Below are 20,801 nucleotides of genomic sequence, written 5' to 3'. Positions count from 1 at the left end.
AACAAACTGAAAAAAAACACACCCCATCAAACGCAGCCACTGTGCCCCATCAAATGCTGCCAGTGTGCATCCCCGTCTGCCCTGCACTTACCTTGTCTCGGTAAGGCAGCGGGTCACGGCGGTGTGCTCCACAATCCTCGATGTCTTCTCCTGTCCTCTTTATAGGCGTCCAATCAAAGTGACTGTTGTTTCAGCCAATCAAATGACAGGTAACAGACCCGAGCACCTGATTGGCTGAGAGGCGGTTCAGGGTTAGGAAAGTGAATGAATTGGTTTCCTAACACAGCGCTGAGTGAACAGCGAGCGCCCAGCACCTTTTTGGATGCCTATTAGAGCCTATGGCTCTAATCGGGTGCTTCCAAAAAAAAATGCCATGCGTGAACTTATGGTGATAGAGATGTGACAGGAGAGAGGCGCTGGCGCCTGTGTGCCCCTTATGGATGCACCTCCACTTGGGTACAGAGAGGTGGCTGTGGAGGAGGGGTTGCAGAGAGGTGGCTGTGGAGAAGGGGTTGCAGAGAGGCGGCTGTGGAGGAGGGGGGGGTTGCAGAGAGGCGGCTGCGGAGGATGGTCATCCGTTTTCTAAATGTCAGCCTCAGCCAGGTTTCACTTTAAAAGGATATTAAAGTCTGCAAGGGGGCACAGTAGCACACTCCATTTTTGTGACTTACCGTGCATACATATCTGCATGCACCTGATAGGGCTAGGTGCATGCTGATGAGCTGACCAGCCAATCGCATAGTGAGCTAGAAGCAGCCAGCAGGCTCTGCCCCTGCAGGGAAGGAAGAGGAGCTTAGCTAGTGCTGGCTACGATCTCCTGCAGAGGCTTGTGATAGTCTAAATGATGTTCCTCTGTGTGGCCAGCCGCACGGGTGAAGGATCGAGGATTAATTTTACATGCTGCTGCAGCGGGGACACGTCTGTACTGGAGGCGGCCGGGTATAGTGTTACCCGCAAGTCGGCATGGTCTGCACAATCTGCCGATTTCATAAAAACGGATAAATATTGGTCGACCTCTATCCGGATCTTAAGGATAGCTCTAAGCCTTGTCCTGGGGTTTAGTTTGTTGGCTAGCATTGAGCCTAACCTGTCTTTTTGTGAATAAAATTTGGCCCCGCTCCATTGTAATTGTTCTCAGCTCATGCTGTGAGCTAGGTTTAGTTCTAGCCTAGCCTGGCGGTGTCAAGTTGAGACGTGATTCTGTGTGAGTCTTTTGTGCTGAGCCCAAAGGGTCACATAGGTTTTCAAGTTTGCCTCTTTTCCCTTTTTTTTTTTTTTTTTTTTTTTTTTTTTTTTTTTTTTTTTTTTTTTTTTTTTTTTTTTGTGAAGCTAGTTGTATAATTTTTTCCCCTGACTGTAACTTTATGGGCTGCCCATAAAACTTCTGCCGAGACATCCCCGACTGTGTTTTAATAGAGATGTATTTTAGTAGTGCTTTGTTGATCTCGATCATCCTAATGGGGTCTGCTAAAATGGACTTGTTTAATCTCCGGTGGAAGTGCTTGGGTCTGTGGAAAGAGTTATGGAGTGGTCAAAGTGTCTATGATCTTGGAGTTTTCTACATTGGGTAGGTGATGTGTGGGCAAGAGGATGTGATCTATCCTGGCATAGGATCGGTGGGGGCTAGAAAAGTGGATGTAATCCCTCTTCGTTTGGTTGGCTTCTCGCCAAACATTGACATTCCCTGAGCATGAATCGGTCTAGCAAATTTTAGGCTAGCTTTGGTGGGGCAAGTTAGCGTGATTTTGGTTGGGTTGGATTTGTCCAACCCTTGGTCTAACTCCCCAAGAATGGGAGTCCCTTCCAGGAGGGAATTTAGGGTTGACATCATTGATTGGAAAAATTTGTGTTTGTCCTTTTAAGGCATAGTATGATGCAAAGAAGTATACTTGGCCATCTATATTGACCCTTTGACCAGGATGAATCTCCCTTCTGGGTCTTGGTATTCTGCCAGGCGAAGTTGCTAGTTTTAGAAAACAGAATTGCTACTCCTTTTTGTCTCGCCCTCTTGCTAGGAAACAGTGGGAAGTGGTGGTGCAAGTAGTTGGGGCTGTACAGTTTGGGGAAGTGAGTTTCTTGAATCAAAACCATGTCAAATTTGAGGGACTTGTAGCTGTTGAATAACCTTCTCATTTTGAGGGGAGAATTCAGTCCCTGGGCGTTATGAGTGGCTTTTTGTGCCCTTTTGGGGGGGGGTCAGCCATGGTGGAGATGCTGCCAAACCGTGTGTCTGTCTGTGTGTCTGTCTGTGTGTCTGTCTGTGTGTCGGTCTGTCTGTCTCTCTGTGTGTCTGTCTGTCTCTCTGTGTGTCTGTGTGTCTGTCTGTGTGTCGGTCTGTCTGTCTGTCTGTGTGTCGGTCTGTCTGTCTGTCTGTGTGTCGGTCTGTCTGTCTCTCTGTGTGTCTGTGTGTCTCTGTCTGTGTGTGTGTCTGTGTGTCTCTGTCTGTGTGTGTCTCTCTGTCTCTGTGTGTGTGTGTCTCTGTCTCTCTGTCTCTCTGTCTCTCTGTCTCTCTGTCTCTCTGTCTCTCTGTCTCTCTGTCTCTCTGTCTCTCTGTCTCTCTGTCTCTCTGTCTCTCTGTCTCTCTGTCTCTCTGTCTCTCTGTCTCTCTGTCTCTCTGTCTCTCTGTCTCTCTGTCTCTCTGTCTCTCTGTCTCTCTGTCTCTCTGTCTCTCTGTCTCTCTGTCTCTCTGTCTCTCTGTCTCTCTGTCTCTGTCTGTGTGTCTCGATAAATGATTGAGAATACTAGATGATGGACAGGGAGGTGAGAGAAGAGATCGGGGGGGGGAGAAAGGAAGAGGGAAGAAAGAAGGGGCCATAGGAAGCCACCTTGTAAGTTTTGGACTAGCTCCCTGGGAACCTAACTGTACCCTGGGTGCTACGCCTACAAGAAACATATGCTCAGCTAAGGGCAGACAACCCAGACCAGATTCTTGGTAATCTGCGGGACATGCTGAAGCACATGCACAGCACCTTAGCACCTATGGTTAATATTTTAACCCTTTCATGACTAAGCCTATTTTTGGAATTTGGTGTTTACAAGTTAAAATCCATATTTTTTGCTAGAAAATTACTTGGAACCCCAAACATTATATATATTTTTTTAGCAGAGACTCTAGAGAATAAAACGGCGATTGTTGCAATATTTTATGTCACACGGTATTTGCGCAGTGGTGTTTTAAACGCAACTTTTTGGGAAAAGGGACACTTTCATGAATAAAAAAAAAAAAAAAACAGTAAAATTAGCCCAATTTTTTTGCGTAATGTGAAAGATAATGTTACGCCGAGTAAATAGATACCAAACATGTCACACTCTATAATTGCGCGCACTTGTAGATTGACGACAAAGTACGGTACCTAAAAATCTCAATAGGCGATGCTTTAAACATTTTTTACGGTTACCAGGTTAGGGTTACAGAGGAGGTCTAGTGCTAGAATTATTGCTCTCGCTCTGACGATCGCGGCAATACCTCACATGTGTGATTTGAACACCGTTTACATACGCGGGCGCGACTTCCGTATGCGTTTTCTTTGCTTCGCGGGGACGGCGGGCGCTTTAAAATTTTTTATTTTAAAATGACTAAATTGTTTTAAAAAAAAATAAATAAAAATTGATCACTTTTATTGCTGTCACAAGGAATGTAAACATCCCTTGTGACAGTAATAGGTGGTGACAGGTCCTCTTTATGGAGGGATCGGGGGTCTAAAAGACCCCCCACCCCTCCTTTACACTTCAATGTATTCCGATCGCCGAAAACGGTGATTCTGAATACCGGATATTTTTTAAAACCGGCGCCATTGGCAGCCGAGTAAACGGGAAGTGACGTCATGACGTCGCTTCCATGTTTACGATGAGGAGACTGGAACGAAGCCGATTACGGCTTCGTTCCAGTTCTTCCGCAGCAGCAGGAGGCATCGGACACGGAATCGGTGCTCCCGATCGAACGGTAGCAGCGGCGAGAGGCGGCGGGAGGGGGGGGGACGTCCCCTCCCGCTCCTCCGGCATAACAGCCGAGTGGCTTTTAGCCGCATCGGTTGTTATACCTGGATAGCCAATCGCCTGCTGCAAAAAACGGTACCGGGATGATGCCTGCAGGTGCGGGCATCATCCCGGTATAACCCCCGGAAGCAGAGTACGCATATCTGCGTACGCTCGGCGGGAAAGGGTTAAAAGTCCTAAAATAAAATATAAAAGTAAACGCTTGAACAGAACTTTTAAAGAAAATGCAACACAGTGATCATCTTAAGAGGGTTGTTTCAGTTCCTCTTTGAGTACCCTTATTGGGTATTCTCCTCTGTCTTCCCTGGTAATGAGACGGCCTATAAACCTTCCTGACTGTGCCTCCGTTGGAGCAAAAAACAAGATCGCTGGAAAAAAACAGGAAGCAACCTGGGATCTAGGAGACTATGGTCATAGGAAGTCCTCTTAGTAAATTGGAGGAACAGTGGTTATTTAGGCTGATCTAGTTGGGAAATTACCAAGTTTGGACCTGCTTCCCCCAGAGTCTGACCCATCTGAGGTCAGTGGAGAAAAGGGGTTGTCCATGGGAGGACCAGATATGTTCTGGTGAGTCAAGGGGGATATAACTTGGAAAGTGGGGGAGCTATGGCTCCTATCAGTGGGGGAGGAAGTCCCTGGGGATTACTCCTTCTTGGAGTAAAGAAAAGGTGGTATTAAGTTGAGTAGGTGATATTTCTGCGCTCAGGTCTGAGTGTTCTTCTTCTTTTTTTTTTTTTTTTTTTTCTCTTTTGGCTGCTGCTTGTTCCACAGGGTTATCGGGCTAGTTGGGGGTGGTCGTTTAGCTGAGTTGTATGGCAGGTTGCAAGTGTCCATGTCTGCTTCCCGTGAGATTAACTTCAAGGAAAGGAGGGTCTTCTCTCCATCTTGGAAACTGGAGAATGAGTAGTGTTTGCCCCTGTGTTGAAATTTGATAGCGAATGAGAATGTCCACCAGTATTTTATTTTTGGGCTAGCACCAACGGAAGGGGTTTCAGGGCTCTTCTCTGGTTTGTGGAAGGGGGACAAGTCTGTTAAGATTTGTATAGGGTGAGCATGACGAGATTTTAGTCACTCTGGACTGCTTCATTATCTCCTCCTTGACCAGATAGAAGTGTGGCTTGGTGATGTCTCTGGGAGTCCCATCCTTTCTGGGAGGTCCCAGGGCTCTGGACTGACCAGTTTCAGACTATGCTGTGGTATGTTCAGAATCAGAAATTTGATTATTTCCTGGGTTGCTTGTGACACATCAACAATGGACTCCGGGAGGCCTCTGATCCTGAAATTGTATCATCTGGATCGGTTTCTTTATTGTACATCATAGGACAGTCTCAAGTAACTACTTGGTGGTTTAGAGGCCTACCTTCAGGTGTTGACACTGGTATAACCAATACATGAAGTTGACTCCGCTATATAACCCCTCCTCCTTCCAGGAGCACTTGTTTTTTTTTCGCCAATGTCTAAGGTGTTGGTCACGAGTGAACATGTGCTCTAAAGGAGCTCCAGGAGGGATCCATGCTGGATTTAAAGAAACCTCCACAATCAGATCCATCCTCACCACTGAGGCCATAGGATGGTACCTGGACCTCGAAGCAAGAACAAGGTTTTGCCTGTAATGCTTCTCTTTGAGAGCTGGACCCTAGGAACCAGGAAGCTTTTTGGTCTTGCTAAATTTCCTAAAGTTGGCCTGAGGGGTGCTATACAAGGCCCAAAGGAGCGGAAACACTTTTAAAAGGTCCCCAGTCTTTAAGTGTGTTTAAACGCAGCCTGCCGTGATGGGTGGAAGTTAAATCTGTCAAATTAGCAGTATCCTACATCTATGAATGATGTGTCTTAGTGCAGCTCTGTCTCAGAACATGTGTGGTCCCAGTGGCAGAGGGGGTTCTATTTCTCTGCAGAGGAAACAATACTTAAAGTTCCCAAAGATCCCTAATTCACAATCTGAAGTACAGAGGCTAGCAAAGATGGTTTGCTCTACTTGCATGCTACCCCTAACAGTTAGCTGAAGGGCAGGTCTCTTGTGTTCGTTGAAGCCTTTACAGCCTTTGCATGCGTTTCCCGTCCACACATTACTAAAAAAGCTTATTTATACTGAATGGCATCATCCGGATAAGCAATTTTTTTTTTTTTTTCCCTTTCATAGAGACTCGCAAAGCTCTATCCTATAGAAGAAAGAATCACTAAAAGATGGAGAGTTCCAGCAGTTGACACTGCGAATTCCAATGTGTGGAAATCCCCCCCCCCCCCTCCCCCATGGACAATGCGCTTATGCTTAAAGATCCAACAGATAAGTTGGAAGGTCTGTTAAAATCCTTTTTTCTTAGGTACTATTGCTCAGCCTGAAATTGCAGCTATAGGAATCTGTCGGTCCTTAAAGGACCAGTTCAGATGCTCTCAGATGAGCTCCCTGCACAGGAACTGGCCGAGCTACCTAAAGCTTTATGCTTTGCTGTAGACGCTATGAAGGATTCTATTCACCAGGCATCACGCCTTGTGTTTGTACTTGTACATATGCGAAGTACCCTTTGGTTAAAGGGTTGGTCAGCTGAGACGCCTTGTAAGAACCTTCTAACTAGTTTCCCCTTTAAGGGAGAACGATTATTTGACAATAGTTTGGATGAATACATTCAAACTATTTCCAGTGGAAATTGTACTCTTTTGCCAGTCAAAATAAAATGTAAGTGCCTTTCATTTAAACTGTTTGGCCTCTGCCATCAGACCAGGCATAAAGGAAGACCTGGGGCTACAAGTCTGCAAAGCAGAATACATGACCTCCTTATGAAGAGGCATCTCCCCTCACCAAGGTGGGGGACTTCTGATGTACTCAGTAGTCTGGCAAAGGGAGATTCGGGACAAATGGACTCTCTCCAGTGTCTCTAGGATACAAGCTAGAGCTTTGAGAGTTTCCTCCATCTCGTTTTCTGAGATCAAATATTCCCAAGGATTCAGGAAAAAGGCAATCCCTGTTGCAAGCATTAGACCGATTATTGGCTCAAGGGGTGATCAGACAGATTCCCAAAAAAGCAAGGTTTGAGGTTCTACTCAAACCTAATTACGGTGCCAAATGGGGATATCAGACCAAGTCTAGATCTATGTAATCTAAATCGGTTCCTGAAAATCCGCTCCATTTTGCATGGAGTCAATCAAGTCAGTTGTTTCCATCCTGCAAGGAGAAACTTCTGGCGTCCATCGACATCATAGATGCATAGCTGCTTGTCCATATATTTCCTCCTCACCAGAGGTTTCTGCAGTTCAAAGTAGAACACAAGCATTTTCAGGTAATGGCCTTGCCCTTCAGGCTTGCTACAGCACCTCAGGTATTCACTAAGGTATTAGCCCCACCTCTAGTCAGGTTAAGGGCACAGGGCATGACAGTCTTGGCTTACTTAGACGATCTATTAATGGACCAGTCAGTGGCTTGCTTGAAGCAAGGTGTAGCCATCACAAGCGGTTACCTTGAAGGTTTGGGTTGGATTCTCAACCTAAAGAAATCCTCCCTAAAGCCACTAAGGCTGGAGTATCTGGGCCTGATCAGACACAGCCCAGAAAAGGGGTGTTCTTGCTTCCTGCAAGGATCAGCTCCATACAGGAGCTGGTGAGGATGATCAGGTCGAAGATAAATCCTTCAATTCGCCTTTGCATGAGGTTGTTGGGGAAGATGGTAGCTTCGAAGCATTTGCCTATACTCAATTCCATTCTAAACTGAAAGCAGTATTCTGTCTGCTTGGAACAAAACGATTCAAGCTTTGGACTTGCCAATGTGGCTGTCCCATGAGTGTCCCAAAGCCTCAGTTGGTTACTATCTTGGAACCTGCTGAAGAGAAATTCCTTCAGATCAATTATCTGGAAGGTAGTAATGATGCCAGCCTTTTCTGGCTGGGGAGTAGGAGCCTTGCCCATCAACATCCTAGAGATTCTGGCAGTGTATCTGACTCTGGAAACCTGGACCTCCAGGTTAAAGAATTGTCCTGCCAGGATCCAGTCCGACAATGCCACAGCTGTGGCATACATCAATCACAAGGGGTCGCCAAGAGTCTCTCTGCTCAGAGGTAAACCAGATTCTAACTTGCCAAGAAGAGAATGTCCCATGCCTATCAGCAGTTTTCATTCTGGGAGCAGAGAATTGGCAGGCGGACTATCTAAGTCGCCAGCAATTATTCCCGGTGGAATGGTCTCTTCACCCCAATGTGTTTCAGGCTGTTTGCCAAAGATGGGGGACTCCGGACGTAGACCTAGCGTCCAGATTCAACACTAAGCTAGTCAACTTTGCATCCAGGACAGGTGACCCACTCGCATACGGAACAGATGCGTTGGTGACCCCGTGGGATCAGTTTTTACTGATCTATGCACTCTTCCCCCGATTCAGTTGCTACCTCAAGTTCTTTGCTGGATCAAGCTGGAAAGAAAATCTTTAATACTGGTAGCACCAGCATGGCCCAGAAGGTTATGGTACGCAGAGATTGTAAGGATGGCAGTGGAGGGTCCAGGGCTCTTCTCACTAAGGCCAGACCTGCTATCCCAGGGGCTGATATTCCATCCTACTTTACGAACACTAAATTTAATGGCTTGGCTATTGAGACTCAAATTCTGAATAAACGTGGGCTTTCCAGGTCAGTTATCTCTACTTTGATTAATGATAGGAAGCCAGCTTCTAGAGCTATATATTATAGAGCCTGGAAAGCCTATGTTTCCTGGTGTGAGTCCAAGGGTTGGTACCCTCGGAGATGTATCCTAGGCAGAATTCTTACCTTTCTACAATTAAGCATAGAAATGAAGTTGGCCCTGAGTACGATTAAGGGCCAAGTCTCAGCCTTATCAACTTTTATTTCAGACTGCTTGCTATGCATTCTTTAGTCCAGGGTTTCATGCAAGGAGTGCTGTGGATTAATCCACCAGTTAAATCACTTAAGCCCTTGGGAGTTAAATTTTTAGTTTTGTCAGTGTTAAACAGCCATTTGAACCATTGCAGCATGTTCTCATAATCCAATTAGGATTTCAGAATTTGCTGCTCTCTTGTAAGGAGTCATATTTGATTATTCATGAGGACATTGTTGTTACACCCTCGTCCAGGTTTTTTGCCAAGTGGTTTCAGGCTTTCATCTGAAGACATTGTCCTGCCAGGGTTTTTTACCAAGACCTTGTTCCAGGGAAGAAGGGTCACTACATTGTCTTGATGTAGTGAGAGCAGTGAAAAGGTATTTAAGAAAACTTCTCCGATTTTGTAAGACTGTCTTATTTTTTCTGCCAGAGGGTCCTAAGAAGGGACAGGCAGCTTCAAAATCCACTGTTAAAGAGGAAGTAAACCCTGATGGGTTTACTTTTTTTTTTTTTTCCCTGCAAAGGTAAAGCATAATGGACTACTATGCATCGCATAGTAGCTCATTATGTGTCACTTACCTGACACAGGAGCCAGCGAAGTCGCCGCTGATCCCTGTAGTCCGCCGCGTCCATCTTGCTGGTGGCGTCTCGCAGCTCCGACCAATGACAGCGGCGAAGCCGCGATGACATCACTCCCGCGCATGCGCACGGGAGTCGCGTCTCGCAGCTCCGACGCTGCCATTCGGCGAAGCCGCGATGACGTCACTCCCGCGCATGCGCACGGGAGTCGACAAATTAGGCAAATCCATTCTTGGACTTGCCGCATTTCGTGCGCCTGCGCGCCGCTGTCTACGGCGCATGCGCCGTAGACAGCGGTGCCCATTTTCGGGCAAATATCTCCTAAACCATATAGGTTTAGGAGATATTGCTTGGACCTACAGGTAAGCCTTAATCTAGGCTTACCTGTAGGTCAAAGTGGTTTGAAGGGGTTTACTTCCTCTTTAAGTGCATTTGGCAAGTTATAATTCAAACTTATGATTTTAAAGGGAAAGATTCCCCCTTTTCAAGTTAAGGCACACTCTACCAGAGCTGTTGGTGCTTCTTGGGCAGTGCGTCACCAGGCCTTCAGGTCTCAAATCTGCAAGGCCGCGACTTGGCCTTCAGTACATACATTTGCAAAATTTTATCAAGTGCATGTAAGATGGAATGAGGATATCTCCTTCGGGTGCAGTGTGCTGCAGGCAGCAGTATAAGTCCTCGGGTCTGGGGGTTACCCTACAGGTTGTCTCTCTCCCCTCAAGTAGCATTGCTATTGGACATCCCACCAAGTAATTACGTTAGACTGTGTCCTATAATGTACGATACAGAAAATAGGATTTTTAAAATGGCTTACCTGTAAAATCCTTTTTCTTGGAGTACAACATAGGACAGAGCCCCCGCCCCTCTGTTTTATGGGGTGAGAGTATATTACTTATATTGCTTGGCTACAAAAACTGAGTGCTCCTGGAAGGATGAGGGGTTATATAGGGGAGTCAACTTCCTGTATTGGTTATACCAGTGTCAACACCTGAAGGTAGGCCTATAACCCACCAAGTAATTACTTGAGGCTCTGTGTCCTATGATTTACTCCAAGAAAAGGATTTTACAGGTAAGCAGTTTTAAAAATCCTATTTTTTTTTTTTTTTTCTAGTTCATCGATTCTCAGTGTGGTCCAAGTTTTGGTTGGTGACTGCCATGTCAAGTTTATGCTGAATAGCTTCCATCCTGGTTCCTAGGTTTTGGAAATCTCTCCTGTTTTTGCTGCAGTGGATGCAAGACCCCTTACTAGTAGAGCTGACAGTTTCAAGAGGAGGCCATCTGGATGGGGGCCAGTCTCGGAGTGTATGCTGGGGAAGATTCCCCCCCCCCCCCCCCGTAGTGGTGTTAGATTCAGTCCTACTGGAGAGAATGCGGGGTCTCCGAAGTTTCTGCTGAGCAGTGATTCAGTGGATGCAGGCATTGGTGTAATGTGCTGCATGATCATGCTCTGGTTAGCTGGCGTGTATGTGAGGGAGGCTGGGGCTATCACTTGCCTTTGCTCCATGTGGCTCTCCTTCCCTGAGGCGTGTCGCTGGGCCGCAGCAGCCGTCTTGGTACACCTGGGCTGCAGCGCCCGTTCAAGTTGCGGACCTGGTTTCCGGACATGCGATGGGCTGTTGGGGGGTGGGGGTGTGTCTGGCTCACCCGCTGAATCTCACCAGGGAGCAGTCTGTGTTGTAAGCGATGTTGGGGCTCGGTGTGGCGCAGCTCCCACTCAAGTGGCCACCTTGGGTACTCTGAATGCGCACTGAGTGGCTATATTTTAAAGGGATTGTAAAGTGAAATTTTTTTTTTAACAAACCTGTTATACTTCCACTGTGCAGCTCGTTTTGCACAGTGGCCCCGAACCTGCTCTTCTGGGGTCCCTCAGCGGGTGTCTTTGCTTCCTCCCGCAGGTGCTTCTCACGTTCATGCAAGCACCCTCGCATGGTGAGAAGCATCTGCGGGCACGCTCCCATGATACAGCCGGAAGCTATAGCCGCTCACTATCACATGGTCCCGGCACTCCTCGTCAGTGGATGTGATTGACAGCAGCGTGAGCCAATGGCTGCGCTGCTTTCCATCCATCCACTCCAGCCAATCAACGGCCAGGCTGAACAGTGGAAAGGACGTCGGGACGAGCGTGGGACATTTGAGGGGTGAGGTAAGTAAAACGGGGGGCTGGGGGCGCTGACACTGTCAGATGTTTTTTCACCTTAATGCATAGAATGCACTAAGGTGAAAAAACATTTACCTTTACAACCCCTTTTTAATGTGTTTATTTTGGGAGATTACTTTTGCACTTAGTAATCCCTGCTAGTCCTACCCACAAAGATGTAATGAGCTTTTTTTTTTTTTCTCCCCCATAATGAAACGCCTACAAAATGGATCAGAATCACTTTGGATCATTTGTTATGTTGAATGCTTCAAACATTCAGATTAAATTTAATTTTTCATTCTGATAACAATTTTTTTTTTTTTTTTGTGCAAACTTTTTATTCTAATGAAACAAATTGCACGTGTCTGTATATGCACTCATTCTAATGATGGCTCTAAGGCATTTTTCAGGGTAACTTTCCTGATGGTGGACTAGTATGTGCAAATTGGGGTTCCTATGGGTACAAACAAATATACAGTATCTCAAGAATACACCCCTTACCATTTATGTTTTGTAAATATTTTATACTTTTTATTTTATTTTTTTTATTTTTTTTGTGACCACTGACTTTTCTACAATGTAAAGTAGTGAGTGTACAGCTTGCATAACAGTGTAAATTTGCTGTCCCCTAAAAAAACGTAACACCCAGCATTAATGTCTAAACCGCTGGCAACAATGCGTACACCCCTTAATGAAAATGAACAAATTGGGCCCAATTGGCTATTTTCCCTCCATGTCATGTGACTCCGTGTTACAAGGTCTCGGGTGTTAAATTTGGTGTGTTTTGGTCTTTCTGGTCACTGAAAGTTCAGCCTAGCACCTCATGGCAAAAAACTCTGAAGAAAATAATTATTGCTCTACATAAAGATGGCCTAGGCTATAACAAGATTACCTATAGTGATGGACAAACTTCTGACGGGACGTTTCGCGAATGCGGCCAAAAGTTCGAACCGCAAGGTTTGCAGTGGACCCCATTGACTTTAATAGCAGGTGAACATTAAACTTCCGGGTCATATTTTCAGCCACAAAATACTAGCTGTGCACACACAGTCCCACAACATGGACACTGACATAAAAAAGTATTAAGGGGAAACTGGGATCAACAAGTTTTTTTTTTTTTTTTTTTTTTTTTTTTTTTTTTTTTTTTTTTTAAACCTGTGAAATTTTGACAATTCAGGAGCGCATGAGGGCCATGGAGGAGAGGCCAGGATATGAAGGGGATGCAGGAGATCAGTGCCACAGTCAAAGCAGCGCAGTCCTGTGCTTGAGCACCTCCCTTTGCCCAGCCCTTACCCCCACCTATGCAGGGCTCCACTGCAGTGGTCCGGGGGTGCCAGTCCAGTGCTGATCCTCAGCCATGGTGCTGGCACTGCCTGCTGATTGGCTTCTCCGCTGCTCTCTCCCTCACTGTCTGAAACCAGCCCCGCAGTAGAGACTGAGCACTGACACCACCACCGTGATGGAGAGCACTGAGACCAGCAACTCGCTGCGGGACCCAAAAATATGACGCAGCTCAACCTCTTCAAACTGGAGGGTATGGGCATATAGTACGGTGTGCTTTTTTTGTACAAGGAAGTAAGCCAAATGTAGAAAAGTCCGTGTGCTTGATTAAATAAATAGTTTATAGAGTTATGCATATACATGGTCTACTGGTCACATCTGTTTAATTCATCCGAGATCCATGCCTCATTCATTTTTATAAAAGTGAGGTAGTCAACCCTGTTGTGAGCTAGGTGAGTGCGCTTATCGGTCACTATCCCCCCTGCTGCGCTGAACGTCCTTTCGGACAGGACACTGGACAAGGGGCAAGCCAACAGTTCCATTGCAAATTGGGTAAGCTCTGGCCAGAGGTAAAGCCTGCCCACCCAGTAGTCCAGGGGTTCATCACTCCTCAGAGCATCCACATTGGCCGTTAACCCAATGTAGTCGGACACCTGTCGGTCTAGGCGTTCCCTGATGCTGGATCCGGATGAGACCTGCCGATGGGTCGGCTGAAAGAATGACCTCATATCAGAAGTCACCAACACATCTTCAAACCGCCCTCGCTGTTGGATTGGTATCTGCAACTTTCTCTGGGATGGTAATTCCTCCTCTGCCAGCGCACGCAAAAGCAGAAAGCAGAATTTCTCTAAGCAAGGCCTGAAAGTGCTCCATTCTGACAGCCCTCTGTGATGGTAGTAACCTTTCCGCCATTTTGTGTTTGTACCGGGGGTCTAAGTACGTTGCCACCCAGTACTGGTCCTTGACCCTTATGCTTTTTATACGGGGGGTCCCTATTAAAACACTGGAGCATAAAGGCCCCCTATTTGCACTAAACTGGAAGCAGTGTGGTGGCCTGGCTCCTTCTCATCATCCAGGATAACGTCGTCCTCGTTTTCTCCCCATCCACGCATAACGGGGATCCCAGAAAGGTTTAAAGCATGCTCTTCTTGCTCCTCATCATCCACCCCAGCACCATCCTCCTCTGACTACTCTTCAGACACCTGTTGACTTCTTGGAGTAGCCCCCCCTGGGAATTCATCCAGCATTGCAACTTCCTCATCTTCCTGCTCCATGGCTTGATCAATGACACGACGCAATGCGTGCTTCATAAAGAAGGCATAAGGTACGATGGCGCCGTGGCTGCGACTGACCAGTTTGGTGATCTCATCAAATGGCCACAGAAGTCTGCATGCGTCGCGCATAAGCAGATGTAAAAAAAAAGCTCCCCAGAACCTGTTCTGCTGCAGATTTCGTACAGGTTATCATTGATCTGCTCCAGCAGAAACGTGCAGTTCTCAATCGTATAGAAGTTTGAGTTCCATCGCGTCAGACAATCGCAAATAAGACGTCTGACCGGCAGATTGTGTTGCCGCTGAATGTCAGCAAGGCGAGCCATGGCCGTGTAAGATCTTCTGAAATGGGCCGAGATTTTCCTTGCCTGCTACAAGATGTCCTGGACCCCAGGGTATTTGACAACGAATCGCTGCACGACCAAGTTTAAGACGTGTGCCATGTATGGCACTTGCGTAGTTTTGCACTGTTTCAATGCACTAAGCAGATTGGCACCGTTGTCACACACCACTTTACCAACTGTCAAATTGAGCGGTGTTGGCCACTGATCTGCCTGTGAACGCAAAGCGGAAAGGAGTGCGGGGCCAGTGTGGCTCTTGGCTTCCAGGCACAACAGATGCAGCACAGAATGGCAATGTCTCAACTGCCATGTCTCTGGGGATCTTGCGCAGTGGAAGAGATGCTAGCAGTGGAAAAAGTCAGCCGAGAAGAGGCAGGCCTGCATGCAATCCGTGGCGGTAAAACCAAATCTACACGGGTGCCACGGGTTACATGCTTGACGGCCGTCAGAAGGTTCACCCAGTGGGCAGTAAATTTTTTTTTTTTATATATCTTCCCTGCCCATGTTTGCTAGACCACGTGCCTGGTCAGATGTATCTTGGCACCGATGCTGTGTGCCAGAGATGCATTCACTTGCTGCTGAACATGGCCATATACCTCTGGGATGCTCTTCTGTGAGAAATACATCCTTCCTGGGACCTTCCATTGTGGTGGTCCAATAGCCACAAATTTTCCAAAGGCCTCCGAGTCCACCAGTTTATATGGCAGTAGTTGGCGGGCTATCAGTTCTGACAAGCCAGCCTTCAACCGTTGAAAGAGGGTTATCCGGTGTCATCTATTTTTTGGAGGACAACTGGAGAGAGAAGTAGAAGATGAGACTGGACGGTGAGGGCCTGGAGTGTGGCTTTGTGGGTTCAGTTGCTCCCACTGGGCTCGGTGATGGCAGCTCATGTGTCTTAAGGCGGTCGTCCCTAGGTGAGTGTTGGGCTTACCGCAACTTATGCGTTGACTGCAAAGGCAGCAGATGGCAACACTATTGTCAGCAGCGGACACGTTAAAAAAAAAGCCCACGCTGCGGAGCCATGTGCTGGCGTCCTGGGAGCGCCAGATGTGACCGTACATGGTTGATGCCTTGCTCCTGATACATAAGCAGTCTGGTTTGTTCTACCTGTTTGGTCCATATCTCCCACTGAACTCCCCTCTTCCTCTTGTGGGCACCCACGTGACATCACTGGACAAGTCCTCATCGTCCCCTTCCCCACCACCATAATTGGATCTTGGAGTAGGCAGCAACACCAGGGACCAACCTCCTCCTTGGGCTGATCTGGGTACTGTCGTCGGACTACTGAGTGGCGGTTGTTGCTACCTCCTCTTCCTGATCCAATGCCAAGAGTGGCTGCGCATCGGCAATGTCTTGTGATGAATCGGAAAATTTCTGTGACTCAAGCGGAGGGTATATGGTGGTGGTAGTAGTGTCTTTGGGGGTGCACACAGCACAGTGAAGAGGGTGCAGATCAAGAGGATGAGGGTGCAGAAGAGTAAGGCTGAGTGAGCCACTCAACCAAGTCTGGTGCTTCCTTTGACGTAATCGACTGCACCTTCTGCAATTTCCCACTTTGGCTCAAGCCTTTTCCTCCTGCCCTACCCCTACCACCCCTGCAGAAGGGTCTGCCTCTTCCTCCTGCATGTCCTATATGTGGTGTTTTATTTTTTATTTTTGACCCTGTGACAAAAGTCTCTAGAGAAGTGCAGTATGTATGTGGAAGAAGGTATATAACACCCCACTTCAATCTGTCATTTTGGGGGGCCACTAGTCTATCACACCAGTTATAATTTTTTTTTTTTTCTAAATTCCGTTTGTCACTCTTTGTAGTATTGCTGCAGGACCGCTCAGCAGTCAATGCTGCACAGTGGAAATGCACTATACTATGCTTTCTATATTTGCAAGTATTTTTATACGTGTATTACACCGCTATATACTGCACACCAAATGGTACACCTATACCAGTCCTTAAAAGGAACGTTGTGGACCTAAAAGTAGCTAGCTAGTGAATTGCAGACTGTCCCTGCTCCAAATGCCAAACTGTCCCTCCCTACACTGAGAAATGACAGCTGCAGAATCTGACAGCAGTGCACTATAATATATTTTCTTTCAAATATACAAAGCATATTATACATGTACAACTCTATATACTGTACACTATACCAATCATTAAAATGACCTTTTTGTGGACCTAGTAGCTGGTGATTTGCAGACTGTCCCTGCTCAGTACACCAAACTGTCCCTCAGTCCCTACACTGATAAAAGACCGCTGCAGAATTGGTCAGCAGTCAAGTATAATGGGCTTTCTATATTTGTATATTATACGTGTACAACCCTATATACTGTACACATATACCAGTCCTTAAAAGGACCTTTGGACCTAATAGTAATAGCTAGTGCTTAAACTGACCCTGCTCCAGTGTCCTGTCCCTACACTGACAAGACAGAGTAAAATGGCCGCCAGATCAGGTCCATTTATAAGGTGGGGGATATGTCCAATTGTCATGTGCTGAAATGTCTCAATTGGCTGTCCTGTACCTTTATAATATAAAAAAGTGTAGCGCTTCTCATAACATCAATCAATAAATCTCATAGATCCTACATATAAATGTAAGAAAAATAGTGCTCAAGATATATATATATATATATATATATATATATATATGTGTCAAAAATCTATATAAGTGACTCAAAAAATGTCCAAGTGAAAAAAAAAAAATCAACCAATGGAAGAACAAAGTCCCAAAACACAAAGTCTTTAGTGTGTGATGTCTTGGTATGATCCACAAACGTGAAATAAATTGCACCTCCTTTCAAAGATTCATATATCAATCGTGTAAAATTCCCATCACCAATTGAATTGGAGGCTTACCGGAGATGTTGGATCCTCACAAATTTACATTTGGGGGATCATACAAGCTTTTGCAACTATATGCAAATCCTCACAGCAGTAGTTAACCAGGAGGACCCCAAGTATGGATGATCTCTTCATGGGTTACATTTTAACTCCAACCAGATATATCCAAAAACGGTTTAGGAACCTGAGGGGAAAATGTGACATATTTTCCTCTCAGGTTCCTAAATCGTTTTTGGATACATCTGGTTGGAGTTAAAATGCCTTGTAACCCATGAAGAGATCATCCATACTTGGGGTCCTCCTGGTTAACTACTGCTGTGAGGATTTGCATATAGTTGCAAAAGCTTGTATGATCCCCCAAATGTAAATTTGTGAGGATCCAACATCTCCGGTAAGCCTCCAATTCAATTGGTGATGGGAATTTTACACGATTGATATATGAATCTTTGAAAGGAGGTGCAATTTATTTCACGTTTGTGGATCATACCAAGACATCACACACTAAAGACTTTGTGTTTTGGGACTTTGTTCTTCCATTGGTTGATTTTTTTTTTTTTCACTTTGAATTTTTTTTCACTTTTACTTGGACATTTTTTGAGTCACTTATATAGATTTTTGACATAAATTATATATATATATCTTGAGCACTATTTTTCTTACATTTATATGTAGGATCTATGAGATTTATTGATTGATGTTATGAGAAGCGCTACACTTTTTTATATTGTTTATTTTACACTTGATACCCCGGTGATGTGTTAGCAGCTCTTTGTGGTTTTTTACTCACTTTTGAATAAAGAATAGCGCAGTGTTCTGTTACAAATTTTATGTCCTGTACCTTATGATAGGTGTCATGCCTCAAAGTTCTTCACAATGTAAAAGCATATGTCTGCTGCGCAAACAGCACTTGAAGTCAGCCAGTTTGGCGAAAGGCAAACTAGCAAAATTAGTTGCGAACCGCAAGGCCACCTCTAAGTACCAATGTACTCTTGTTGCCAGCGGTTTAGACATAAATGGCTGTTATTTTGATGGGACAGCAAATGTACACTGTTATACAAGCTGAACACTCGCTACTTTACATTGTAGCAAACTCATTTCTTCAGTGTCACATTAAGATATACTTTACAAAAATGTGAGGGGTGTACTCTTGTGAGATGCTGTACATATATGCGTTATTGCTGCTATCTCCAGGAGCAGGAACACTTATTTTGGATTGTTCTTGGGTGGAGTGTTAAATACATTTTAAAAAATGTATTTTACAATTTTACCAATTTTCCTTTGATAAATAAAAATCAGGAGATGCCCACCATTTACCACCAAGTATTTGCAATGGTATGTACAGCTTTACTTATGTCCAAGATGCAAAACTCTTCAAATATTTAGATTTATTTAGAATGGTTGCAACAACCGTATATCGGTGTATAACATGCACATTTATTTAAGTGAAGTTTCAGGAAAAAAAATTAAAGTTGAAAGAACTTTGGCACTGACCTTTTTTACTTTACTTCAATCTACAGCCTCACCATTGCTATCAGTGAAGCCTTTTCGATGCCCATTTGCAGCCCAGAGGGGAGGGGGATGGGACAAGTGCCGACAGATGGCATACAATGTGAATCTCCTATGATACAGGACAGTGGTCCAATGGTGGCCCAGGAGACCGGACTTCCTATTACAGAAGCCAAGTAACCCGGTTCTCACTGTATGCAATCTGACAGTGCTCATCCCGCCCCCCCCTCCTGTCCCTTCCAAGATAGCCAAAATTGTTGTATTGGCGTATAACACGCACACTATTGTCACCCAATTTTCATGGTGAAAAAGTTAGAACCAAGTCAGCATTTTCTGTATTTATTGGTGTATATTAACTGGCCCCTAATTATTTATTATGTAGGTGGAAAGTTTATGCAGAAGGTGCCCCTCATTGCATTGATGTAACCAATGATGATCCACAGAATCTGCCTCCTAATGACCAGTACTCCTTCCTGAAGCGGGCCCATTTTGGTTCTACATTACAGTCCACGTATGTATCGAGCATCTATTGACCTGCAAAAAAAATCCCAGACAACATAAAATGTCAGTAAACCCACTGCCACCGATTTTTAGTATAGGGCAACATAAGCTGCAGTCTGTACTGTAGGAAATGTGAAAATATTGCCTAGTACCTTATTTTCTGCAGGTATGTGACCCTTTACTTGCCATGTATGACACCGTGAGCTCAATGGGTGGAGCACTCGGGAAAGATCCTTTTTTGTTTTTCCTGTGCCTGCACAGAGCTGATTGGCACGGTTTTGGGTTGGTAGGAAAAAATATTCAAATTGAAATGAGACTTATTAAGCAACATTTAAGCCATGTAAAATTACTTTTTTTTTTTTATTGCCAGCCTCTGTCAAACTCATGAGCCAAAATCCAACAATTGTTATGCCTACACAAACTGAAAAGCCAGGGTTGGTTGCTACAGCATTGACACTAGTAATGGAAATGTGCATTGATTAAAGGTTGAGGAAAATGGTTAGAAATCAAAGGATAAAAATGGGGTTTGAGAACCTAGGCTCAGCAGGGACCGGCTGAGATTTGAACAATCTATGGGCAGGCTGATTGTACCCAAGTTGTTCCATTGATTTGGGTAAAACCAGAATGTCAGATTTTTATATGCGGTTATTGCCAGCAGCTATAGCCTCTAGAAATCACGGTGTTCTCCTGGCAGGGACAGCTTCTTGAATTCTGCATTTGCATTTCAAATTATAGCTAAACGCCAGAGTTTTAAAATGCATATACATTATGAGTTGGTTTCCATGACAGGGATTTGTATTTCTGCCAATTCAGTTCAGAGATTAACAATGTTCTACCACACATCACAGCCATGTCAGGTAGCATATAGGAGACCTGATTTTTAACTGTTGCAGTTCTGTAAAGCCCCACCAGTCTTTGAATAGTAAGATGATGCAGCCCAATGGTGAGCTCCACTCTGTCATTCTGCTGTCTGCTTCTATCAGCATGTTCATTGCAGTACAGCCATAGCTCCAACTGTTCCTGATTTCAAGGGACTGTCCCTCATTCAGGACAATGTCCCATTTTGGACTAATCTATATAGTTGTGTGTGTAGATAGAATGCACTGCTTATCAGTTTTTCCCAGTTTCTAAGTTGCTGCATTTGTAAATTCCAGAAGCCAGTATAAAGAAATAGTGGTAAAATCACTTGTGGGTTTTACTAATCACGTGGTGTGTGTGTGTGTGTGTGTGTGTGTGTGTGTGTGTGTGTGTGTGTTTTTTTTTTTTTTTTTTTTTAACAATTCCCATCAAGGCCAATTCTGACACTTCGCTCCTCCTTTCTCCTATCAGGATGGCACACCTGAGATGAGGGCTTCTCCCTACAGGAAACACAATCACTTGACAGCTTTGTTACAAGTCCCTACCCTTCCCCTTGATCCTCAGTATTGATTGTTTCTCCCAAACACAGCAGCATGTTTTTTGCAAGACCGAAAGCAGGGGACCATCAGACCCTCCCCAGTCAGACAGGTTTTAGAGAAGCTGGGGAGAAACTCATG

General features: G+C 45.2%; 1 protein-coding gene across 1 annotated transcript in view; it reads left to right on the top strand.

Annotated features, from left to right (window-relative positions):
* The first annotated feature begins 1,472 nt into the window (after positions 1-1,472).
* LOC143984189 (polyunsaturated fatty acid lipoxygenase ALOX15B-like) overlaps positions 1,473-20,801 on the top strand; it is an 87,362-nt gene continuing 68,033 nt past the window's right edge. The window contains exons 1-2 of the mRNA XM_077484483.1: positions 1,473-1,567; positions 19,148-19,276. Coding sequence (XP_077340609.1) covers positions 1,473-1,567; positions 19,148-19,276 — 224 coding nt within the window. The remainder of the gene's footprint in view (positions 1,568-19,147; positions 19,277-20,801) is intronic.

Source organism: Lithobates pipiens, unplaced genomic scaffold (assembly GCF_037356315.1).
Source record: "Lithobates pipiens isolate NorthernLeopardFrog02 unplaced genomic scaffold, aLitPip1_a1.2 Scaffold_16, whole genome shotgun sequence".
Lineage (NCBI taxonomy): Eukaryota > Metazoa > Chordata > Amphibia > Anura > Ranidae > Lithobates > Lithobates pipiens.
Note: the sequence above shows the minus strand (reverse complement) of the source record. Positions and strands in the feature narration are given on the sequence as shown.